General features: G+C 42.2%; 2 protein-coding genes across 2 annotated transcripts; one reads left to right on the plus strand and one right to left on the minus strand.

Annotated features, from left to right (window-relative positions):
• Nucleotides 1–5,874: 5,874 nt before the first annotated feature.
• On the minus strand, nt 5,875–11,649 carry tgif1 (TGFB-induced factor homeobox 1). The gene is made up of 3 exons (XM_080417869.1): nt 11,307–11,649; nt 8,615–8,844; nt 5,875–7,541 (listed from the first exon to the last, which is right to left on the minus strand). Exons 1-3 carry the CDS (start codon nt 11,320–11,322, stop codon nt 6,867–6,869), a joined length of 921 nt encoding a protein of 306 aa, XP_080273995.1. The 5' UTR covers nt 11,323–11,649; the 3' UTR covers nt 5,875–6,866.
• A 12,115-nt stretch (nt 11,650–23,764) lies between these two features.
• Nucleotides 23,765–26,393, plus strand: otud1 (OTU deubiquitinase 1). The gene has a single exon (XM_080417896.1). The coding sequence runs from the start codon at nt 24,195–24,197 to the stop codon at nt 25,596–25,598; it is 1,404 nt and encodes a 467-aa protein (XP_080274022.1). The 5' UTR covers nt 23,765–24,194; the 3' UTR covers nt 25,599–26,393.
• The last annotated feature ends 512 nt before the right edge of the window (nt 26,394–26,905 follow it).

The following is a 26,905-nucleotide window of genomic DNA, read 5'->3' on the forward strand; positions in this document are numbered from 1 at the left end:
TGTGTGTGTGTGTGTGTGTGTGTGTGTGTGTGTGTGTGTGTGTGTGTGTGTGTGTGTGACAGATAGAGAGAGGAGAGTGAGGGAGCTTGAATGTGTGGGTGAGTGTGCATGCGTGTGCGTGTGTGCACGCGTGCAAGAGCACAGTAAAATCCTCTGTGTTCATGTAAGCATTTTTTTACTCTCAGAGTTAATTTAACACTCTGGATTTTACTTTGTATGCGTGGCCTGCATGCATGCATGTGTGTGTGTGTGCGTGCGTGTGTGTGTGTGTGTGCGTGTGCGTGTGGACCCAACACTGTAAGGCCACAATGTGTAACACTGTATCTTCTGTCAGGCAGCCTTTCACTCTCCTGGTAACCCAGGACACACACACTGCAAGAGTGTTAATTTAACTCTGTAAAAAAATGGGTCATGTTTTTACACTCTCAGAGTTAAATGAACACTCATTTCGCGGTGCATGTATACTACTGTGCAGGCACTAAACAGACACATACTATGTCCGCAGTATTTGTTTTAATGAAGTGCAAATAGCAATAGATGGTTTTTAACCGCATTAAGACTAATATATCAGTGTCAGGTAAGGTTTCAATCACAGGAAGGTTTCAGGCAAGTGATGGGTCATACTTAAAGTATAAATTAGCCCTATACTTTCCTCTGGCTGTCTAAACTCACGGGAGCTCATTGAAGTATTTTGTTAGGTGGAACCATTTAATCTTGTACCTGCTTGCTAAAACAAAATAGTGCTTGGTAAAGTACTGTATGCGCACGCACACACACACACACACACGCGCGCGCACACACACACACACACACACACACACACACACACACACACACACACACACACACACACACACACACACACACACACACACACACACACACACACACACACACACACAGGATACAGACATGCACAAAGTGACTGAAAATGTTGATGTGAAGCTGTTGATTTGAATGAGAGGCAGAGAGATGTTCTCATAAAATGGAAACAGTAATAGCTGACAAACAAAAGCTTGTACACGTTCAAATATTATGTGTCATGATCAAGGATACATCAAGTCTCTGGTGTATTTATAAAAAGCTATATTTTCACTTTACCTTTATTACTTATTTTCTCAAATTGCACTGTTGTAGTTTTCTATAGAGAAGATAGCAGAAATACATTAAAGAATATACAATTAATCAACATTTTTTTATTTGCGTTACCAGAAGTCATTGTAAAGCAGAATGTGTCGCGGGGGGAGAATGAGTGCTTAAGTGCAGGTCTGTTAATAGCAGCAGAAATCATATTGCATGCATAATAGTGACAATACTCCCTCTGTCTGAAAATGATCTTTGTAGTTTGCGGGAGGCAGATCGCATAGATGAGAGGTCAAAGGGTCAGTGGCTGCTCCCCCAGGTGAGGTTGGGTGGTCATGAGATTTTGTGCTTTCGCTATTTGTTCTCAGAGAGTGCAATTCACAATTCAGTGCTGCAAAAATGCTGCGTGCGTGTGTGTGTGTGTGTGTGTGTGTGTGTGTGTGTGTGTGTGTGTGTGTGTGTGTGTGTGTGTGTGTGTGTGTGCGTGTGTGCGTGTAGAAGCTATTTTCCTATTTTTCTAGGTCTGAAGGGGGCCTCATTCATGTTCTTAATGAGTCAAGTAGCAGTATCGTTGAACTAAAATATACAGTACAAGCCACTGATCCCATCCGCCATTTTAATCTGAGCAAAACATGTTTGTATAAAGAACATATTATGACATCCACATGCATGCTGTAACAAGCTAATTGATATATTTTTGTCTTTCCCATTATTTATTTATTTCTTTTTTTTACCTTATCCTTTCTTATAATAAAAAAAAATATGAAGAGGTCATCTACAATACTCACATTTGGCACAATGACTGTAATGGTACCATATTTTATTATGCCATTTTCACACAGTTTGACAGTATTTAAAGTGATTCTTTCCTTCTCACTGTGTGTGCACTCTTATCTGCCTCCAAATGAAGCAGTTGTGTGAAGGTCATATAGAATTCAATTTCCCATGTTTTCTATTTCTAATATTTTATTTATTGAATTGAAGGGGGGCTGTGATTATGATTATGCACTGACATTACAACAAGGCCCTTATACTGTGTCTATAGTTTAAACCTAGTTTATTTTTTTTGGCATGACAAGCACCTTTGTCTTTTTATTTCAGTGATCAGCCTTAATTTCTTATGTGATAGTTGAGCACAACAACAGCCTCAGGGGAAGACAAATATGTGTACGTGTGTGCGTGCATATGTGTCTCTGTGTGTGTGTGTGTGTGTGTGTGTGAGAGAGAGAGAGAAAGAGAGAAAGAGAGATATAGAACAAATGAATTTGTGTAACTTTATGTGGCTGTATGTGACCCATAGGCTTGGTCTCTCACTGTATATAAACTCAGTCACCTGGATATGTCAGGAGGTTATACCATAGGTAGGTGAGGGAATTAGTATTGCTTGCAGTCCACAATTGTGAATGATTCTTCTCTTAAAGACCTCAGCCCCAGCCGGTTTATCCTCAACAAAGATATGTTTGTCAGCTGCTTGAATGTGGAGACAATCTTATGCTTAATTTATACTCCAGACAACGGAGTCACACGCGAGAAAACAGCAGATCTTCAAGCTCACGCCACACACAATGCATCGTGACGTGTGAGCTTGTAGAGCGACTATTTGTGACGCGCGACTCCATCGTAGGACGAAGTATAAATCGGGCTTGACGCCACTTTACTGTCACACAGTAGTTTTGATAACAGAGTACCAAGAATTTGATGTGTAATCCAGTCCTCTGTATTGTTTTGACACCGTTTTGTGACATTGGTCACAAAAAAAGCCCCGTATTGCCATTATTCAACAGCTAAACAATGTCCAGTTTGTTTGTGATGGGACTCATGCAATGAAGTGAACTCACTGTATTATTTTTGTTGCTGTCGGGCAGAAACCGCCTATCTCCACAGTTGAACTTTTTGTGGTCCCGTTCCAGGTGATCCCCAGCTAAATGATGGAAGAGTTGGCAACCAAATGGACCCTTATAGATCTTTAACTTTTGAGACTCAAATGACTCAAATGAGTCTTAATAATTATTTTACTCTCGAGAGTTAAATTATTGTTAAACATCTGCATTACCTAATTAAAGAATTTTGAACAATGTTTGCCTGTTATCTCTCCTATGGTACCAACATCAATACAACATGGAATTGTGGACAAAATATTATCCAACGACAACAACATATTCTAAGTTTTGGGTCTGAGAGGCTAAATCTCATCAAATGGTGGTCCGTGGCTCAAATGCCGAATAAATAATGGTCTGGACTTTGATATGAAAAGGGTTAACCACTGTACTACAGCATCACACAAATTAGCATCAAAAGTCTGCTGCTTGTGCAATTTTTGAATTTGAATCCTGAAAAGTAACAGTTGTTGTGGACATATGAGGTTTCCACCCGACAGAGACGATTTACATTTCCTTTAGGTGGTCGATATGGATTTTAGAGTGAATACTTAAAAGTAACAATAGTTCTACCTTTATGCCATGTCATTTTAGTATTTTATTTTTTGTATTTAAATTGATTGAATTGTCTGTCCAATGATATTTATGTTTCATTATATTAACATATCAATATAATACCCTTGATATAGCAGGGAGTTGACATAGAAACCAGAATGTTGGATTTTGGTTAATTGCCAAACTAAAGACACTTAAACAATCCTGGCATTTCGGAGGTTTGTGATATAGTTATATTATAAGAAGGAATCGTTAAATTGAACATTTGTACATAAATGAATGTTTCCCTATGTAAATGTAAACAAAAATATAAAAACAATCAAATAACATATTAAGCAGATATACATTTTGTAATTACTGTTATTACACTGTTGATGTTATGGCACGTGTATGAAAATCTTATAGGCATTAAAAAACTATTTAAAAAATAAAATGTCATGTCCATGTTGTTTCTGTGTTGTTCATTTCTGCTCCTTCTCCCGACCCCATGTGTTTTCAATTATAATATAATTAAACAGATTACAAGGCCCGGCACAGAGTGTTTTTTAGGGCATTTCCCTTCCACAGGGGCGGGCCCCATAATTAGACAGCACTTTTGGCCTTGCCATAGCCTCGTCACTCCTGCACACAGTGCTGCCGGAGATTCATCATTCACACATCAATCAAGCTCAAGAGAGAGGAGGCATGCTGACCTCAGCGGCCCGGAGTTCAGTGGGTGCCCTGGCTCCAGATCAGTCTGTCCTTCAGTGGGGGCTCAGTCACTCACTACAGTAGTAGGCCAGCAACCGTCCTCTGTGCCTGGAGGTGTATTCCGACCCCCCATTAGTGCTCACATCCTCCAGGGTGACCTCCGTCAAAACGGCAGCAGCTATCCGTCAAATTTGACAAGCGGGTGTCTGCAAAGTGTCCGCTGCATGTGCTAATGCTCAGTAATAATGCCCTGCCCTTTTGTAGAATACTCTGTCCATTTCAGATCAATATCAGTTGATTTATTGTATATCAGGATCCCCATCAGCTTTTGACAAAAAGCTAGTCTTCCTGGGGTCCGACACAGAAGTATATTAGGATCCCCATCAGCTTTTGTCAAAAAGCTAGTCTTCCTGGGGTCCGACATAGAAGTATATTAGGATCCCCATCAGCTTTTGACAAAAAGCTAGTCTTCCTGGGGTCCGACACAGAAGTATATTAGGATCCCCATCAGCTTTTGTCAAAAAGCTAGTCTTCCTGGGGTCCGACACAGAAGTATATTAGGATCCCCATCAGCTTTTGTCAAAAAGCTAGTCTTCCTGGGGTCCGACACAGAAGTATATTAGGATCCCCATGAGCTTTTGTCAAAAAGCTAGTCTTCCTGGGGGTCCAACACACAAAATAAGTTCAACAAATGCAGTTGTATGGTTGCATTCATTTCATTCTTATAATTGCATTCAATCAATGATTGCATCAATGACTATTTGGATGTTGTCAACTGAACAATCTAATTGTCGTCTTAGGATGCTGTTGCAACTTAGTTGGAATGCTGTGACATGGGTTGTGTTGGGTCCTTTTGGTAAAATACTATTCCACAAAAGATTAATAAATCATTTATACTACAGTATCTTATTTCCATTCAAAACAAACTATCTAATCTGGATAAACATTAACCACATGAACCCTCGTGTCCCTATTGTGGGCAGGTCATAATAGGCACACTTTCAACCAAAATTAAGCAAACATTTGGTGAAAAGGTCTACAACCTCACAACTAGGCAGCTATTTTTGCTATTTGACATACAACAAAGTATATAGGGTTTAAGTGGTAAACATGGTGTAAATGCAAGGAGTTACTGGTAAATAACAACAAATCAAGGCTAATAGAACAGAATCTAGGGCTGTGGGAGCACGTAGCAGTCTGACACAGCTGTCTGCCTCACCTTTAAAGAGCAGGAAATAGCCAGCATGCTCCGAGTAGATGCCTTACATTGACTCCATTGAGACGCAAACACACATAAAACACCCCTGTTTGGCAGGAAACCGCTGACGTCTGCTTTTGGCAGATGCTAATTTATGCAGGAATATGCTAAGTGTCTGAAGATGTTGTAAACCTCCCGCTCTCTCATTCACTCACAGTAGGAATGTCTTTCCAACATCTAACTGGGTAGCCTGTGGAAACATGTTCTCCACAGTCTTCTCGTGTACTTTTTGTTTTTAATGACATCAACTCGATACGGTTTTCCTGTCCCTGAAGGCAGCACTGGTAACTGGTACCACAAGGTTCAAGAAAAGTCAGCCTGTGTAAATGGGCTCAGATCTGCTCTTCAAAGAGACCTGAATAGTCGTCTATCCTGGAACACCGCAGTGGAATGTACCGGAGTGGGGAAAGAAATCAGTGCCAAGTTGTAGAAAAAAAAGAACAAAACTTTATTTATTTGAATCCCATGTGACCCCTACTTGCCACAAACATTGCACAGTATGAAAAGAAATCACATCATTGGGCATCGTGTCACATTATACACATGGTCCTTTTTTGTACATAAAAATGTTTCTTTCTTTTTTTCTTCTTTTTTTCTGTGATTTCAAAATGCCGTCTTTGTCTGGTCGTTTAAATGCGAAACAGACGTTTGTAGTGTTATTCCTCCTCCAGTCCACTGGCCGTCGCTACACTTGTGTGATGGGGTAAAGGCTCATACTAAGAACCTGCTACATTGGTCATCTGAAATATCCCTCAGAGGGGAAAACGTGAATGAAACAAAGTACAGAGGAGTTTTTTCTTTTAAAATAGCAAAAAATGTAAAAGTAAATTACAAAAACAAAACTAGAATCTTATCATGAAAACACATAACATTTACTACAGTAGTGAATAAGTTCATCGTAGATGCCGACAGCAAAGTATGTTTAAGACACTGAGATGACCTTCCTCTGCCTTTAGTGTGCAAACAGATGAGGCAGACCTATCATGAACTGTTCTCTGAAATGTAAAACGGGAAAATGTGTCAGGAAGATTTCACCAATTCTATTTGACATTGGTCTTCCGAGGAAGGGAAGCCACTACCTCTTGCTCCTTTCTCTAAAATGATATATAATATAAAGGAAAGACATAAGACAGGCAGCATTTTATCTAACATTTTTTTGGTCCCGTGTGCAAATAATGTACACATGTAGATACATACGCATGTATATGAAATTAATAAACAACTAACAGCCAAGGCACCTTGATAGTTTTTTTTTCTCCTTTCTTTCCAATAAAAAACATCCTCATCAATTTGATTGGTATACCAAAAATAGACAGCCCAAGTCTCTGAAATCGGAGGAGCTCTGTCTTGTCGAGAGACGTTGATGAGGCTCCTCTTTTCCCTCCCTGTCACTTTGCAACGTTTTAAGAGACCAGTTGTTTGGCTTGTAGCTCCATCTCAGCAGCCTGTTTGAGCGCCACATCCACCAGGAGCTGGAAGCCGCTAAAGTCCTGTGTGAGGTCTGGGGGGGTGGGGGGAGGGGTGTTGAACAGCCCGCTGCGGGGGCTCAGGTTGCCCTCCATGCTGGTGCTGTTGGGGATGGTGGTAGTGGTTGCAACTGGCTGGCTGCCCGGCCCTTCCTCCCGGAACCTGAACAGCCCCAGGGCCTGTGCAGAATGCAACAGCTCGGTCACCCTGTCAGTGTTTATTCCCGGGACAGAGGGGAGGGCCGCTGTGGGACTGGCCTGCATCGCCGTGGTGACAGTGGTGTGACAGATGACGGACGGGCGAGTGGGCAGGGGCCCTGGGGAGGAGGAAGAGGAGGTGGAGGTGGGGGAAGGCGCAGATGGAGACATGGCCTTCCTCAAGACGCCGGACATGGTGGGCTCGAAGCTGGAGGGATGCAGGGCCCGCTTGTCGTAGCTCTCCTCTATGCCCGTGGCGGTGCTGGCGTGCTTGGGAGACTGGGAGCTGTCAGAGAAGCTGTCACCAGCCTTGCTGCCTTTTCTGGAGATGGTGAACTGGTTGGGGTCTTTGCCATCTTTTCGCAGCATCTCCGGAAGAAGTCGCCGCCTCGCGTTGATGAACCAGTTGCACACCTGGGGAAGATGTCCAAAAGAAGATCTCAATCTCGCTGCTTAATGCGGCTCAGTAATAGACTTGCAACTGGATTGAAAAATAAAAATCCCTTTAACGGGTCTGAAGGGCTGATTGTGGCCTCACACTGCAGCAGGTGCAGTTTAATTAATTAAAAAAAAACTGACATTTTTGCTGACATTGCATATCAGCAGTTACTTGTTTGAGCATAAATGTTTCACACTGCCTACCCGCAGCATTTTCCTGTATGTCCATTTTAGCTGTGTTCAAAATGTCAGATAACCATGATAATAACCATATCTCTCAAATTTAAAATGTAAATCAAAGATTATCATTGGATAATGCAACAACCTTATAGAACAACCTTATAGAAGAGTATCTTTTATTCCTACATATATTTATGACTTGTGAATGCTTCCCATCTTAAGTATGTTGCTGTTTTGCTTTAAACACCGCTCAATTAAGTAATTGCTAATTCTTTCAACATTTCAATAAACATGACATGGCCTTCTCTTATTATTCCCCTTAGCCCTCTGTGTCTGTGTTTCTGTCCATTGTGGGTCTGGCGGACTGGTGGAGAGGTTGGCCTGTAAACTCTGACTATGTAAATGACTCTGCATTGTTCCCAGACAGCTGGGATGGAAAGGGGCTGGAGGGAGGGAAATTCCTGTCCCAGAGAGAGAGAGCCTCAGCCGAGCCCACAGCACACTGGGAATGAGTGAGTGAGTGGAGCTGGCTTTGTTGTTTAGCTAGCTGACCTGAAAGTTGCAACATCAAGCTGGCCGGGCAATGATGACTCTCGGCTCATTGTTTATGTGTCATATGTGTCATATCATCTTTGTCAGGGAGACAGGAAATGATTCAAAGTGGCACAAATTTTCCCTGCGCCCCCCCCTTTCTTTTTCCCCCCTTTTTTTAACTTTCAACAGCAGTCAGTGCACAACACCCTTCCAATGAGAAAGCTAAATGTCCACAATTTCACAAGTTGAACATCTGTTGTTCAACATTGCCACATTATGAAGTAGAAGTTTAGGCATCATCTACTTTCTCTACCATATGTCATCTTTGTCCATACCTGTAGTGTAGAGAGTTGAGTCTGCTTGGACAGGAGGGCTTTCTCCTGCTCTGAGGGGTAAGCATTGTAGCGGTGCTCGTACAACCAGTCCCTTAGGATCTGCACCGACTCCTTGGGCAGGTTCCCCCGCCGTTTCCTCTTGCCACTGCTCCCCGTGCTCGACGACAGGTCCAGGGGTGCATCCAGGCTATCCTCATCGTCGGTCTCGCTCCCGGACATCATCATCAAACCTGCAAGTGGTGCACGCATGGCATGGGTGAGAAAGAGGAGACCGAATGTATGAGAGCGGGGACGCGGCGGTGTACAGTTGTTATATGCCTTTATGCCAGCCAGCCAGCCTCTTGTCAGGCTCCCACCCGCTCTTTTCCCGGCCGTCTGCCAAACAAACGCTTGCTGTCTGCGAGGCAGCTGATGTGTCAGAGGCAAGCTGTCAGGTTCAGCCATGTGATTCACATCATATATGGAGGGAGGGTGTGAGGAGGAGGAGGAGGGGGAGACAGGGAGGAGGAGGGGGGGGAGACGCCATCACAAAGGCTGATCCAACCCTTGTTGTCAGTTATAAAACCTGCCTAGACAAATACTAGCCAGGTCTCTATTGTGCAGGCCAAGCAAGCAGCACACCTTTCATCATGTTTAAATGAAACAGAGAGAGCACTGCGAGGTGACTCTGCTGGAACAAATATAAGGGGATTTCCTCCCGAACAACACAACAGCTGTGCACACCATGTGGCATAGATTATGTCTACTTATCAAGACATAGTCTTTCTAATCAAGATGAACTATGACAAAACAAAGTAGCCTATTATTTATTCAGTTGATAGTACCAACATGACTTTTGAAGTACCAGGCAGTACCCCTGACAGTAGGTGTACTTGTTAGGGCTTTGGGGCATTTAAAAAAAGTTATGTCAGTGTCAAAGGCTTTATGCACAAATAGCCTACCTGTAACTATCCATGGTGGTAACTGACTGTGGTGGCGCCATGAAAAAACAAGATTCAACTACTTAATTGTATTTTAAGTAATGTGTAATCTGCAATGTGCTCATTGTGCTGTAGGCAAACTGGCAGTGGTGTAAAGTAACTAAGTACACTAAACTACTTAAGTACAATTTTGAGGTATTTTTCCTTTCTTCACTATTTTCAATACTTTTACTTCTACTCCACTACATCTCAGAGGAACACATTGTACTTTTACTCCAATACAATTATATGAAAACTTTAGTTACTAGTTACTTTATGAAAACTTTAGTTAGATTTTGATTATTACAAAACACACTAACCACCAGCCCTATATATACATTTCGGCCATTTGAAAATAGCAGATCTACAAGCTCAAAATAAGTTTCAAAAGATACATTTTGAACTTGTGAAATGGGACAGTCTGCACAATTTGTACTTTTGCTTTTGGTACTTTGATGAGTATATTTTGATGCTGATACTTTGTACTTTACATTTTGAATACAGGACCGTACTGATACTTTTACTTAAGTAAAAACATGTGAGTACTTCTTCCATCACTGCAAACTGGTGGGAAATGAATAGAGCGTGGAAGGAACAGGATGAGGTAATTACGTAGGCTGGAGAGGAGAGGGAAAGGGGGGAGGGGAGGACCTGTTGCAAATCAGCGTCTCGAGACTAAACAAAAGAATCTTGGCTTCATGGCTTCTTTGTAGCCGTTTTAAACGTTTTTACCGTAGAAAACACCCAACCGGCGACAAATGTGTCCGTCCGCGGTGCGAACGTGTTTAATGTAAAGGCGTTTTAGACACAGAGTGCGTTTTGTCAACTTTTAAAGAACTTTGCGAGGAGTTTCTATTGTGTGTCTGTGAGTGAGCTCAGCACCACGAGGTCAGAGAATGTAAGGCTGCAGTCTCTCTCTCTCTCTCAGAATGAAAGCAAACACAAGCAGGTCAGCCTAAAAGTCCCTCCACGTTAATGAGGCAGCACTTTTTATGTGTACTCCAATGTTTCCAATGGTAACGTGGGAACGTTATGATAAGAGTATAACGACTGTGTAGTGGTTCTCAAAAGTGGATTGCAGGGACTCTGTGTTGCTTTAAGGGGGGTCTAAATGGACCCTTACAAGTGTGTAATTCTGACAGTGAACAAATGGAAACAAATGGACCCTGACAGGTCCATTTGGTTCCATTTGTACACTGTTAGAGTTAAGGGGAGACTTTTAAATGTAAAGGTTTGAGAACCATTGGTGTAAGGCATGCACACACAGGGGGGAGAAGACACTGTCACACCAAACACCAAATAACTTTTAAGCCAATTCGTATAAAAGTCTTATTTGTGATTCTTCATTCTCCCCTGGCTACAGCCAAACTTAACAAAAAGATTTAGTGAAATAACTTTTGACCTTTATCGTCCAACTGCCAAAAGTTGACCCAATTGCAATTTGTGTGTGTGTGTGGGGGGGGGGGGATAATTAAACTGATTAAAAAGTGATGTTATTGTGGCTTCAGTTAAGTAGTTCATAATGTGACGAGAAGAAAGAAACCGTAGAATCAAATATTAGATGATTTTGTTTTTGACAAGCCGCCAGCAGCACATGGGAGAGAAAGCCCTGTTTAGTCTGGAAGGGAAACAATAGGCTGCATGGTCTGCATGGGGAAAAACCGTTTACCAGACACAGTTATGTCATTGATTTTGTTAAGAAGACGTTGGGGGTGAAAAAAAAGCTTACATACCCTTTTTCGTCTTCATCTCCGTACAAAAAAAATCCTTTATTTCACGTTAAAGCCACGAGTGAAGCGCAAGTAGGACAAATTTCTTCTGTTTTAGTCCGATCGAGTGCCCTTTTTTTCCTTCTTTTTTTTGTCTCTCCAGATATCCAACAACAGCGTGTATGATCCGATTCCGAATAGTCGAAATTCCTCAATCGTCCCCCTCCAACAAAAAAAAATCCCCAAATTTCTTTTGGAGGGGTTTTATTCGTTTGTGAGAGTGTGGATACCTGAGAAGTGCGCTTTTCTTGGCTAAAGCCTTGAGTCTCATTGAATGTGTGTTTGATCATGGAACTGGGTGACAGCTATCTTTGACAGCTGCGTGACTCAACGCACAAAGATCCTCCCACTAGTAGAGGGCAGGGGGAGAAATCTCTGACATCAGCATGCATGGCTCTCTGGCTGCTTGTTATACACTGACATGTAGTACACACAACAATCACACTGCGCTAGAAGAACTGCAACGAGGTTTGCAAGACAGTCGATGCATGGTTGCCTCGATCTATAGGGTCTACATAATGATAAATAAAAACAACAGGCGCCAACTCAATAAATAAATAAATAGACCTAGCCTTGGATCAAGACTATCATTGATGTATTCTACCGAGTCTGACTTTTACTTTCGTATCTACGATAGTCTTGGCCTGCACCCCCCAGTGCGTCCTGCACTTTCACCAGTAAAGCCTGTACTTCTCCCTATATGTACAAATAAATATATATAAGGTGTTTACCCGGTTGCCCCAAATGTTAACTCGCCCTTCGGAGTCGTTGTGCAATGTATTAGTCCGTATTTTTCAATAGATATATTTTAATACCGTCTGTGCCTGTGGCGGATTCTGTCTGAAGTTCCCTGTATTCCTCAATGGGCGGTAGTGACGGGGCGCATCTGGTGAAAGCCGGAAATAAACTCAATGTAAACAGGAAGTAAACGAGGGAGGGAAATGGCGTTCGGCCACAGACGGGATAAAAACACATATCTATTGAAAAATATGGACTAACACATTGCACAAAGACTCCGAAAGGCAAGTTAACATTTGGGGCAACCGGGTAAGCACCTTATATTTGAATGTCTACATGTTCGGAGAAATACGGGCTTCACTGGTGAAAGTGCAGGACGTACTGGGGGGTGCTAGCCAAGACTATGGTAGATATAAAAATGTCAAAATCGATAGTATACATCTAGGCTTGATCCAAGGCTATAATAGACCGATCGTGACAGCAAACAATCCTGCGGTAAGTGGGTTGTGGACCTAGCTGATAATAAACTAAATTTGACATATTTCTACTGGTGTAATGTTTATCATGTTTTTTTTTTAAATATGTAAATAAATCTATGACACTCATATAGTAGCTAGAGAAAGCACTTCTTTCCTGTTAAACCGAAATTTGTACGAAAAAATTCAAGTCAGATCGGTAGACTACAGTTGTAGACTGGGCTGTTGGCTAGAGGGTAGCCTACAGTGAAGACAGCAATCAATGGGCTCATTTGTATGCGGCGCACAACCTTGCGACAGCTGCCGTAGCGTCCCTTTGCAATGCATTTGTTCCAGGCATTTTATTTGTCAAAGTCAAATGTCTCCCCCACACGTGTGCTACTGGTAATGCTCTGAACGCCCTCTGGCTGAAGTCGTCTTGTCTGGCTGGCCCGAGGTTTCAGATGAAGTCTTTGGATGCTCTCTGGTGGTCATAAATGCCATTTATGTTTAACCTAAAGGAGGGAAACAAAGAAATCATTCAGGTGGTCGGTTGGACGTCGTTGGTTGCACCATTATTATTGTTTGGATATAACATTTAATATCGGTGCCAAAATGTAAAAGTGGTTGGTTGTTTTGGTAGGCACAATTTAGTTTTGTTCCTATACTAGGCCTACTTAGCCAAAATAAATATTTGCACACATTTTTGCAACAAAAGTCAGCACATTACGACCAATACAATCCATAAGCTGTATATAACAATATAACGTGTATGGCAACCACCACCCAGGGGTGCCATCTCGGCAGGGGTGACATCTCATCTTTTATCACCTCAGCTCATGTTTGGTCATCACCACCAGGCAGGGATACAAAAATGGTACAGATAATGAAACTTTTTAAGTTTATTTGAAAATCAAATAACCATGCAATTACACATGTTAACAGCAGATCGAGGATAAAACACAAAAAAAGTCCATGGACTTATCTCCATTGTGGTCCTCTCACGAGCAACAGAAACACAAAATTGACCATCCGTTTATAAATAAATAAAAAGTACAACACAACCAAAGTACAACACAAAAACTTGTTGCAGTATATAATTGTACGAAACCCCGGAATAATGGCAAATAAATACCCCATTCATTTGAAATCAAGAATCATTTGCACTTGGGCCCTTATATTTTATGGAATAATTGCAGCTTCTTAACTCTCCCTGTAATCAGTTTGTTTTAATCTGCCTGTGATCATTCACTCAGAAAGCTCCCAGACTCTGAACCCTGAATTTTGGCTAAATTGCCGTTGTGTTGCAGTGGCAGTTGACTGGCGAATCATCATCTTGTTAGGACAGTAGTGATGAGGGGAGGGTGTTTTGAACCAGGTGCAATGTGGTCGTCGGCTTCCGATGTCCCATTGGACCGTTGGATCAGCGCTTCTGGTTTCCCGCTGCAGTGCTGGAGCAGCACCTCTTGTGACTGTAGAGTCCAACACAGGAGTGGCAGTCCTTCTGACACTGCTCACATATGAAGGGTGTAGCAGGTCTTCTGTGGGCCCTCTTCTCATCCCACTGAAGCGGCAGGTGTTCTTCAAACCTTTTGAAGAACAACTTTATTGGGTCAAATATACCTTTTGGATGATGGCCTTCCCTAATATCGAGATCTGCCACATCTGTCAGTTGTATTGTAGCAGTGTCCATGTCATTATGCAGTAGATTAGAACAGAGGTCTTCAACAGGGGGTCCGCGGAGGTACAGCAGGGGGTCCGCAAAATTGTTGTTTGATTTAAAACATATTTTTGTTTTTAAAAACTCAAACATTTTCAATTTGTCTTTAAACATAACATGACATTTGAATAGCTTAGTATTGAATGCACAATAACATGGTATGTTTATACATATTTTGAAGAGAAAGGACAATGAGGTCCTTTTGCACACCTACTGGGACAACCTGTGCGTAGGAGCAGGCAACTATTTTTTCATGTTTATACATATAAAACACAATTTTATACATAAATATACGATATATATATGTGGTAGCCTACCCCCTACCCTACGAGGTAGGTAGGGGGTCCCTGCTCCATCACCCGTTCTAGCATGAGAACTCGTTCTCATGCTATTCAACAAAAATGTGGAATGCCCTACCAAAAGGAGTAAAGGAGTGTAAAACCCTACTCACTTTCAAAACTGCCCTAAAGATACACCTTCAGGAGGCTGCAATTCGAAAATGGCCCCTGTCTAAGTCTTAACCTACCCCCCCCTACCCCCCCCCCCCCCCTTCATTTTCCTCTTTTGTATATATATATATATATATATTTTTTTTCTCTCGTCATACCAGTAACCTGAAAGCTGATTGTATGACATTCTGTATAGTAGTGTGTATATCTGCCTGCCTCTTATATTTCATCATGATTTGTGTTCATGGGGTTCTCATCTTAAACAAGCTTAGTGCTTAATGAGGGTTTCCAGTTTAGTAGACCTTGTATTGTGAATTTGTACTTCCATGTACTGTTATGTACTGTCATGTACTATTCTCATGTCTTTCTAAATAAACTACATCAATCAATCAATCAACCCCATCAGTTTGGGGGTCCCTGGCCTGAAAAGGTTGAAGACCCCTGGATTAGAACATGGATAACTGCGTTGCTCAGCCTATGGTGTTGCGGGCCTTCATGTAGGAAACAATAATCATAATACATCAAATTTATATAGTGCTTTTCTCGGTACCCAAAGTCGCTTTACAACAAAACAAAATATTTATTAACAGAAAACTAGTTAAACGGTTAAAAACTAAGCAAAGAAAAAAAAAGAAAAAATATCAAGCTAAAACTAAAAGGCAGAAAGGGAGAATTGAATTAGTTGGGGAAAGCAAGTCTGAAAAGATGGGTTTTGAGGGAGGCTTTGAACAGGGCAAGGGTGGGGGTGGCAATGTGAGGTGGGAGTGAGTTCCAAAGGGAGGGGGCTGCAACTGAGAAAGCCCTGTCACCCCAGGTGCGTTTTTTGTTTGTTTTGGGGATGCGGGAGGGGGCGTGGCTTTGGAGGAGGTCAATGGACAATGATTCTTCCTGTCACCATGATCAGGTCAATCTCCACTAAGATCTCTGATGTGGAGAGGATAAGATGGTCCCCTTCCCCTTCACACAGAAGACTGATATCAGACACACCTGAGGCATAAAAAACAGGAGGAGAGCTGGACAGTCACAGTTTCACAACATTTTACAGTTTCTGTGACACTAGTTGTTATTAACATAGACAGATAACATACCACTGTTGAAGTTAAAGCCATGTTGCAGTTTGAACATTGCCAAGCTCAAGAAGTGGCAATTCACACCAATTCCCATCACTTTTATCACCTGAAAGAAATATCAGAAAGTAAATAAGAGAAACTATTACACTACATCAGAAAAGTACACTGTGTGAAAAAGGTCAGCTGAAATCATTTAGAACAGTTGATCAGCAAGGGGCTACTCAGCCTATCCGGGCCTAAAATTATTAGATTGCTAGTTGCAATCAGCTGAGTTTTATTAACAGTCAGCTAGCAGGTCAAGCCAACTGTCATTTCTTTTCTGTACAGATTTCAGAAGTGTGCATCTTTTCATTGTAAGTACTGTTTGTTTGTGCAGACATTTGTTTGTTTGGATATTGTTGAATTTGACTGTTTATTCTATTAAGCAGGTGTTGTAATATGTTTGACCTGGTTGTTTTGTGGATTGTTATGTAATTTTGTGTTGATCATTTATGTAATTTGTTATTTTTGCTAAAGAACCACACCTACCCAAACCTGTACCGTTTTATACCTGCTAACCTTCAGTAAAGAAGTCAGAAATCAAAGCAACGTGTCGTTCTTGTCGAAACCACCTGGAGCGGTGTACACTCACCCATCCATACTGGCACTTCAGTTTACTTCACCTGCATACAACAGTAATGAAGAGAGGGAAATTAAGTGTCTATGGAGTTACCATGCAATGCAAGGGTCTTGCCCGGTCAACACCTCTTGTAAAAGGTTATGATGCTACTGATTTGTGATATTTTCCTGTCAGATTTCAAGAAACAACCTGGAATTATTTAGTAAATAACAAAGTTGTACAGGTGGTGTTCTTCCTACTTGGCATCTCTGCCTGTCGTACCTCCTCCGGTGCACATTGGGTCAGCTGCAAAGTCGTCAGCTGGAGCTAGGGTTGGGATCCTAACGATTCCGGTTCCTTAGCGATTCCCTCTTAAAGGTCCGATTCCTTAACGGTTCCCTTCCCTTTAACGATTCCTACGGGGGGTTCCAAATGGACCCTTACGGGTCTGTAATTCTGAGTGTGTACACATGGAACCATTACGGGTCCATTTGGTTACATTTCTACACTCAGAGTTATGGTGGTCCTTGAAATTATGAAGTTTGAGAACCACCGGTATTGTTATTGTATAGCAGACGGGACGTCCACATAACCAGCTCTGACAATGTGACATACCGGTTCCGGAAACGGTTCCAAATATGATGGAACCGATTCCGGTTCCTCAATGTTGGATCCGATTCCTTCGGTTCCGGATCCCAACCATAGCTCCCCCTGCCCAGTACATCTCCTGGTGGGGGGAGGGTAGTGGCTGAATGGGGTTCCCCTGCAGCTGCATGTATTAGGGGGATGAACCCCAAATACTATCCCTCCTCCGTAGCCAGAGCCAGTAGCTTGCTTTCTCCACCTCCTCTGCCAGCTCCTTTATGGTCCTCTGCAGGTATGCCCCTGTCGTTCCAGCTGCGCGAAGAAGCTGGATTGCCCATCTGGCCACAAAGCCCCTGCATCCGACTTGGAAGGTTGCAGCTCAGCCCAGGTCTTTGCACTCTGCAGCCAAGTCGGAATACTTACACCGCTTGAACTCATAATGCTACTGGCATTCCCTCTTCCCAGGGGACAGTGAGCTCGATGACGAGGACCCTCTTGGCAGCTGCGGACACCACATCACAACGTCCGGTTTTAGCATTGTCTGTGTGATCTCAGTTGGAAAGACCAGCTGCTTGCCCAGGTTGACTTGCATCTCCCATCCCTTTCTAGGAGCAGGCAGAGCTGTAGCTTTTCCTGCTGCTTATACTTCTGCCAGATCTCTCCTGGTCTGACGAAGGGAATGACTAGCTGGGGGTGTCTTGCAGAGTTGTTTGCTCCGACTCTGCATTTCTCCAACAGCTCTGCAAGCTTCCTCAGGACCTGTGCCAGTGCAACTTTACACCCTGAAAGGATGTGCCTGGAGGCCTGCGTTGTCTTTGCTGCACAGGGGACATTTGGCCTCACTTCTGAACCACTGGGAGAGGTTTCTGGAACCGGGAAGGGTGTCATATGCTGCACTTGTCAGTGTACAGCATGGTCCACAAACTCGATGTCATCACAAACATCAGCCAACTTCTCTGTAGGGATTTCCTCCATGTCTGAATCACCCTGTTCTGGGTCCTTGTCAAAACAGTCAAATGATGGGGTGATACAACTGTATTAACATCCACATCTTTCTATCAACAGTGGGTCTTCAAAAGGAGATAGGAGAAGCAGAAAAACGGGTATCTACGCGAGCTGCAAGAAGTTGAAGAGGCATGGCAACACCACAAACTTTACAGATAGATTTGGGTATCTTACTGAATTCATAAGCATGTAATAGTAATCATTGCTAGAGTGATTGTTAAGTAACAGGCAGGCATCCCCCCATTTCTCCAGCTCTTTAGTAAAAACAGAAAATAATCAACTTGATTTATATAGCAGCACCTTTCTTGTTACAAAGTGCTTTACAAAAATACAAACAGAAGCAATTGTGCGACAAATTTGAGTAGGATTTAACAAGACGGCAACAACAAAATTGAATCGTTTGGTGAAACAGATACCAGTTGTTGTTATTGTTCAGACATGTCCACTGGCACTCCCCTTCATCAGTGTTGTAAAGTAACTAAGTACATTTACTCAAACACTGTACTTAGGTACAATTTTGAGGTATTTTTTACTTTACTGGAGTATTTTCAGTGTTCAGTACTTTTATTTCTACTCCACTACATACACTGCAAATATTGTACTTTTACTTCACTTTATTTACTACAAAAACTTTTAGTTACTAGTTACTTACTTTGTAGATTTTGATTATTATTACAAAACATGCATTACCCACTTCAACCCTATTCATTTCTTCATTTCGGCCATTTGAAAATAGCCTACACAATGCGTCGCAAATACTTGTAGATCTGCTATTTTCATACATTTTTTATACATTTGAAAACTTGTGAAATGGGACATTCTGCATAATGAGTACTTTCTACTTCTGATACTTTAAGTACATTTTCATACCAATACTTTTGTACTTTTGCACTATTTCTACATTACAGTGTTGATACTTTTACTTAAGTAGAAAATGTGTGTACTTTTTCCACCACTACCCAGAACCTTGGGATGCCAATCATGGATGCTCACAAAGCAGTCAACGTGCAGCGCCACCCTGTGGTGAAATAATAACGTTGTCCTTGGATAATCTTCATCAAAATGGTCTTTATACAATTTTCTGTGCATAATTATTATTTAATTCAATATGTTAAATAATTGATTAGTCATAATGTTTCACCATTGTCGGATTGTTTTGAGACAAGATATCTTAACTGATAGACAGAGGTGTAAAGTAACTAAGTACATGTAATCAAGTACTGTACTTACAGTAAGTGCAATTATGAGGTAATTGTATACTGGAGTATTTCTAATTGTCTCCGCCAGGCCGAAAGGCATGGCGAGAGAGTATGTTTTCGCCCCTGTCCGTCCGTCCGTCCGTGTGTCCGTCCGTCCGTCCGTCCGTCCGTGTGTGTGTCCTGTCTGTGTGTTAGCACCAAATCTCTGGCACCGTTGGCCCGGTCGCTGCGAAACTGTGCACACACACTCCCTGGATGCCAATTCAGAACCTCTGCCTCAAATTGTTCACATGGGCCTGTTATAGCGCCACCAGGAGGCCGATTTGTGCAAAACCCATTTTATCCCATCACTCCTACAGTTTTTAACCAAACCTCATGCAAATCGGTACACAGTATCTCTATAGTCATGTGATCAACCCTGATCTGTCTGATTTCCCATATTCCATCCTCATTGGCTAAGGTTACCATCCAAAGTTTGCAGGATTGGTCCGTTTTGAACAAACTGCCTCAAATCATGAACGCAGCTTGCCATTTGCATAGAATTGCACACGCACATTCCCACTAGGCCGAAGAAGAAATGGCACTTAAAACTTTTCACATCAGCCTCATGGTGGCGCTATAACAGGCCGATTTGCATTTTTAACTATAACTGCACCGATCTGCGTGAAACTTTGCACGCCTACTCCCTAGAGGCCAAGGAAAAACATCTGCACTGCATTTTTCACATCTGCTTTTTACAGCGCCACCAGGAGGCCGACTTATGTCAAATACATTTTTGGATATTAATCCTTCAGATTTTATCCAAACATCACACAAATCGGTACACAGTATCTCTATAGTCATGTGATCAAGACGCATCTGTCCGATATTTCATATTCCATCCTCATTGACTAAGGTTGACTTCCAAAGTTTGCAGGATTGGTCCGTTTTGAACAAAATGTCTGAAATCATGAACGCGGCGTGCGATTTCCGTGAAATTTTGCACGCATATTCCCACTAGGCCGAGGAAGAAATGCCACCCTTTTCACATTGGCCTATTATAGCGCCACCAGGAGGCCACAATAACTTACCTGACCTGGCGGAGACCTCTGCTCCGAGGAGCACTTTCTCTAGTTTTCTATACTTTTACTTCCACTCCACTACATCTCTGAGACAAATATTGTACTTTCACTCCACTACAATCATTTGAAAACTTTAATTACTAGTTACTTTGAAGATTTTTATTACCATTACAAAACATTAACCTAAACCACTATTTAAACTTTGGCTATTTGAAAATAGCCGATCAAGCTCACAACTGCTCACTGCTCACAACAAGCTAGATCTGCTATTTTCAAAAGATCTTTATAAATGTTAGACATATGAAAGGGGACATTCTGTGTAATTAATACTTTTACTTTAAGTATATTTTGATGCCAATACCTGTACGTTTACTCAAGTAAATTCTGATTACTTTTACTTGTTACAGAGTATTTCTACATTGCAGTATTGATACTTTTACTTAAGTAAAAACATTTAGTACTTTTTCCACCACTGCTGCTGATAGACATCTACTGGAGCTCTGGTTGGATAGTTGAAAATGCCTTGATGATTGACTCTCATCCCGGAAGGGCAGAATTCAAGCCAAAAATATTTGTACAATGCCTGAGGCAAGGCATAATGGGGTTATTAGTTGTTAGTCAGTAAAAACGACTTTATGTTTATTGTAGTAGTCTTCAGCAACTGTTTGCAATATTTGTTTTATCTATTTATTTATTGTACTAATGTTATATGCTGGTGTTTTATGTGTTAGTTGTATTGAAGACATTTTCCAATAATTGATATTTGTTCTCCTCTGTGTGTCTCCATCCATTACTGTTCCATAGGTTACATTTGAAGATGTGGTTTCCTCGCCCCTCCCGTTTGTATGCGAGAGCTGGCGAAAACTTCTGGGAACTCAGATTAAAGATGTGGGGGCTCATTTCTCAACATCAGACTGGAACCAACCGGCAGAAATGGAGAAAATCAGGTACAGAACTTTAGTGAGCGACCATTTATTTAAGCTCTCCGAGTCCTTAGGTAATGCAACAAGTAACATAGTAATGTACCAAAATAACATGTAACAATATAACAGCATTTAAACACTATTAAATACTTGGGCTTTGATGTGTTTCATGGTGACATCATTGCACAGTGGCACTTTAGCTCGTGCTTATTAGTCTGCTACTGCCGTATCAACCCTGGGACTGAGAACAGTAATCAGCCCCTTGGGTTACAGTATCAGTTATCATCCTATGTGTTCTTTTATCACTCCCCTCCCCAGAAAAGTTGTAATGTTAGACAAACACCAAATATGAGTCTCAAGACTATATTGTCTAAAGTTGTAATTACCTATTCACAATCTTAAAGGAGTAGTTCACCCCCCAAATAACTTTTTTTCTATTAATTACTCACCCCATGGAGCCTTGAATTCATGGATATTTATTTGTTTTTGTCGCATTCCTTCCTTTATTATTTGATTATAATAAATTTAGCCCCATTGATTCCGGTAGGAGACACAAATGCATTTGTGTCTCCTACCGGAATCAATGGGGACACATTTATTATAATCAAATTATTGGCTTAGGAATGTGACAAAAACAAAAAAATATCTATGAATTCAAGGCTCCAGATGGTCAGTAATCAATAGAAAAAAAGTTATTTTGGGGGTGAACTACCCCTTTAAGGCCTGTTGTTGTCTATAGTGTAATCATAGATAATACATTATAACGATTGATAATAATACAACATGAGCGTGCGTGAGGTACCTCTATGTTGAGATTTAAATTATATTTTTCTGTTGTCTCTTTATGTATTTATTTTTTGGTAAAAAGATAAGAGATAGCAAATTACAGGAATATATGTTTACCTGTCTCTTTCCTTGTGTTTCCTTTCATCTGTTGTCCTCCCTCCCCGCCCCCCGCCCCCACCAAATCAGGTCTGTTGTCCACAGCCCCAGAATTTATGAGGAGAGAAGACAGGAGGACTGTTCAGATGAGAGACTCTGCACTCAGCCAACTAAAGTGAGGTGTGTGGTAGGCCCATGTAGTAGGCCTCAGCAAGGGATCCATACACCGCCTGGAGTTGGTGCAGAATGCGGCTGCCAGACTCATTGCTGGGACTAGGCGATCAGAACACATAATCCCGGTACTAGCTGCACTGCACTGGCTGCCAGTAACCTTTTAGAGTTGATTTTAAGATTTTATTGTTAGCTTTTAAAGCTCTTAACGGCCTGGCACCTCAATATCTAGCTGAGCTGTTGGAACCCTATGTGCCTGTCCGTAGCCTGATGTCCTCCTCTTCAGCTTTACTAGTTGGCTGGTGACCAAGGGTGACCGGGCCTTTGCCATCAGGGCCCCTAGACTTTGGAACAGCCTCCATAACCATTTTTAAATCTAAATGAAAAAACAAATTTTATAAAAAAAACATTTTTTAACATCCTAACGGCAGAAATTGATGCATCTATTCCCACTGATACTGTTATGTGTTTTTTTTTTCATCCTATTTTTGCTGCCTGTCACCTTGTCACTGCCCCCTGACTCCACTCCCTCAGCTTCTTAGAAGTTCTTAATGACATTGGCCTTGCCAGCCACTGTTTCCCCAAATATGCTCTCTGGTAGATGTATCACTCTGTTCACCGTAAATCTGTGCATACAAACTGAATAACATATTCCGATAAAAAAAATGTGTTGATGAAAAATGATCTAAAGAGAAACATAGACGTTACGGAAACAGTCAGTCAGGCTTCCTGCACGATGTTCTCCATGTTCATGACGTTTAGAAGCTGTAAGAAAAGATTGGCCTTTTTACACACACGCATGCACGCGTGCACACACACACACACACACACACACACACACACACACACACACACACACACACAATGGAGAGTATGCTACTTTGTTGACGCTCCCTAAATAGCTCCTGTCGAAAAATTATCCCACCATGAAAGAATGTAGCCTAGTGTATGTGTATGTAGGAATTAAAACCAACTTTTCCGCGATAGCTGACTATCCTCTCTCTCTGACGGCAACCATATAAATACGTGGGGGGTTTGTTTTATCCGTAAGTGCCTGCGTGTGACCAGTGGTGCAAAGTAACTGAGTACATTTACTCAAGTAGCCTACTAAGTCATTTACAATTTTCAGTAGCCTACTTTTACTTCTACTCCACTACATCTCAGAGGCAAATATACTTTTACTCCACTACAATTATTTGAAAACTTTAGTTAGGCTACTAGTCACTTTGTAGATGTATATTATTATAACAAAATATATAGTCTAGAGTAACCATTTCAGGCCATTTGACTTAGTACATTTTGATGCCAATACTTTTGTACCAAACTCAAGTACATTTTAAATTCCGGACTTTTACTTGTAACAGTACTTCTAGATTGCAGTATTGATACTTTTACTTAAGTAATGTGAGTACTTTTTCCACCATTGTGACTGTGTGATGTAGCTTGTTTGTTACTTAAGTAATGTGAGTACTTTTTCCACCATTGTGACTGTGTGATGTAGCTTGTTTGTTGGCAGACCTCACACATTCCAACACAACGACGCCACCCAGACGCGGCCGAATGGAGCTATGGGGAAGCTTTGAGAATGAGATCCGTGTGTGCTGTGACACATCACATCCTTCGCATTCTCGTCGCGGGGCGACCGCTTCAGTAGCCTAGTTGGAGTGCAGTGGGCTATGACCCCATAACAAGACCCCGAAGAGGAGAGGGTCCGGTTACACTTTTCAGGGCTAAAATTAGGGGGCATGATCGCAACAGCAGTGACGCAAGATGGCTAAACCCGTCTGTCTACGTCCGTAACAACGAACGGGATCAAGGATCAGATCCATGGAAACGTACCCCCCCACATCGTTGCTGTTAGGAAACGTCTCCCCCCCACATCGCTGCTGTTATAACTTATCGATGACATGGTGTTATTTTTAGACGTCGTTGTCATCTTTTCGTAACTCTCGGGGGCTGTAGCGACGTAACGTTTAGTATAAAGGAGTGTCTCGAGATGCGGTTGTACAACAGTGCGCTGACACACTATCCCAAGTGTTGTCGCGAAGTTTCGGTGACAACAATCTCGAACGGATCCGACCGCTCCTCGACTACTGCGACGACAACATCATCAAGATCTGCGGCCAACAAACAACCACTGGACCACCGCACAACAACAACAAAAGACACAACTTCAGCAGCGATTATCAACGGCGATCGGGTAATAGAATCACAGCCTTCCTCCGCAAACATCATGCCTGCCTTTGCGTGTTACGAAGCCGCGTCGCTGAAGCCAGTTTACTTCACTTCGACGGCAGAAATCAAAATCCGTCGGTCCGATGGAGTTGTTGAGCACTCCGTGCCGATACACATTGTGAGGGAGTCGAGGACCAAACTGTCGTCTCCGGAACCAGCCTCTCCTCAGTGTGGTGGTGAAAGTATAACAGCATGTAATGAGACTGGCATGGTCATGAATTTGATAGATCAACTGAGCAACGGAGCAGATGATTTCGAGGACTGCCCAGAGTTGGACTTTTATAACTGCCAGAACATTAAGAGGACACTGGAAATTCTTCCAGATGAGGAGGTTGACGTTTCTGGAAAACAGTTGCTCCTCAGAAGGGACGATCCAAACTCATCATCACTGCATCTGGTGAAGGTGAGACCCCTGACTGCGAGTGGGCCCAAAAGAGAAGCCATCATGGAAGACAATGCCCACATTGACAAGTGTCAGGGGGACATCCCTTCCACTGACCCACAGGTCTTCGAGCTCAGCGTCCTGCAGGAGGAGTCACCGCCACCGCAGAGGGGCACAGCAGAGAGAGCTGGCATCAATGACAAAGTAACTCGGTACTTGGCAGAGGTGGAGAAACAGAACAAGTATCTCCAGGAAAGGCGCAAGTACAGATTCCACATCATCCCAGATGGCAACTGTCTGTACAGAGCCGTGGGCAAGGCCACGTACGGAGAGCAGTCCGGGCACAAGGAGCTGAGGGAAGAGACAATGCACCACATAGCCGACCACTTGGATGAGTTTAACCCCATCATCGAGGGGGATGCAGGAGAGTTCCTGATCAACGCGGCACAGGACGGCGCCTGGGCCGGTTACCCGGAGCTCCTGGCCATGAGCCAGATGCTCAACGTCAACATCTATCTAACAACCGGGGGGAGCCTGGAGAGTCCCACCGTGTCCACCATGGTGCATTATCTCGGAGAGGAGGATGTGTCCAAAGCATCCATCTGGCTGAGCTGGCTTAGTAATGGTCACTATGATGTTCTTTTGGACCAGAGCCTTCCCAACCCAGAATACGAGGACTGGTGCCATGACTCGCACATACAGAGAAAGCGTGATGAGGAACTGGCAAAGTCAATGGCAGCCTCGCTATCCAAAATGTACATAGAGCAAAATGGACCTATGTGAATACAATATGGCAGGGGTCTTCATTAACAGGGGGTCCGGGACCCCGCCTATAGGGGGTCCTCAGAGTTACTACGGGGGGGGGGCCGCCAAATCTTTGTGTGATTGGATTGTTTTTTTTATATTAACCACTTGAACCCTATTATCCCTATTCTGAAAAGAACTTAAGCCAAAAATAGCAGATCCACAAGCTCACAACGCCTCGCACTGCAAGGCATTGTGAGCTTGTAGATGGGCTATTTTCGGCATAGAGGTTTGGCGTTAGTCTATGAAATCTATGAAAATACAATGTTATACAGTATGTGGGGTCCCTGCTTCATCTCTCTTTCAGTTAGGGGGTCCTTGGGCTGAAAAACATTGAAGACCCCTGCTGCAATATGGTCTCTACAAGAGAACAGAAGGGTGTCCTGTTATACAGTACAGTGTCGAAACTGTTATTTGCACTTTGTTGTTGGGTGGTTTCTACTTGCCTTAAATTATTTTTCTAATTTTTATATTAGACAGAAGTGCAGTGCACACATACAGTTTATACATAGGCTACTTAAATGGTAGGCCATTGCTCCTGAAAAATGTTCCAGTAGTTTTTGCAGTTTTGTATGTTTGATCATGTGTGGAACAATGTCGAAATGAGTGGAGTTTCAAACTATTCCTTTGCTTGTATGTGATTTCTGAGCGTGTATTTATTTGCCTTTTTGGCAGTGCACTTACAGACTTTTATATTGTGCCTATAGGCTATAGGCCCTCAATAAAATATTTTGTAATAAACAAAGTAGTATGATATGGTGTGAAAAAATTACCAATTACACACACACACACACACACACACACACACACACACACACACACACACACACACACACACACACACACACACACACACACACACACACACACACACAAAGAGGCTTAACATAACTCTCTCTCACACACACACACACACACACACACACACACACACACACACACACAAAGGCTTTGATTTTTGATTGATTGAATACTTTATTAACAGTTTTCAAATAGTACAGTGGTACGATTATATAATGATGCTAAAAGAATAACACAAAAAGCCCCATGGGCTTGTTTCCATTGTGTTCCTGTGTAGTCAATTCATGAAGACATTTAAAGACATACAACAATAAAATAACTTCAAATAACTATCAATTTGATTTGTATTGTATTTGTGGCACTATTGTAATGTTGTATCGAAAGCTAATCTGTGAAAACCAGTTAACCATTCAAGTGAGAGATTGCAATCTAACAGGCCCACCTCACAATTAGATATAATACAGCCTACTACTGTTACTGTATTA

This window comes from Gymnoscopelus braueri (genome assembly GCF_963280865.1).
Source record: "Gymnoscopelus braueri genome assembly, chromosome: 21".
NCBI lineage: Eukaryota > Metazoa > Chordata > Actinopteri > Myctophiformes > Myctophidae > Gymnoscopelus > Gymnoscopelus braueri.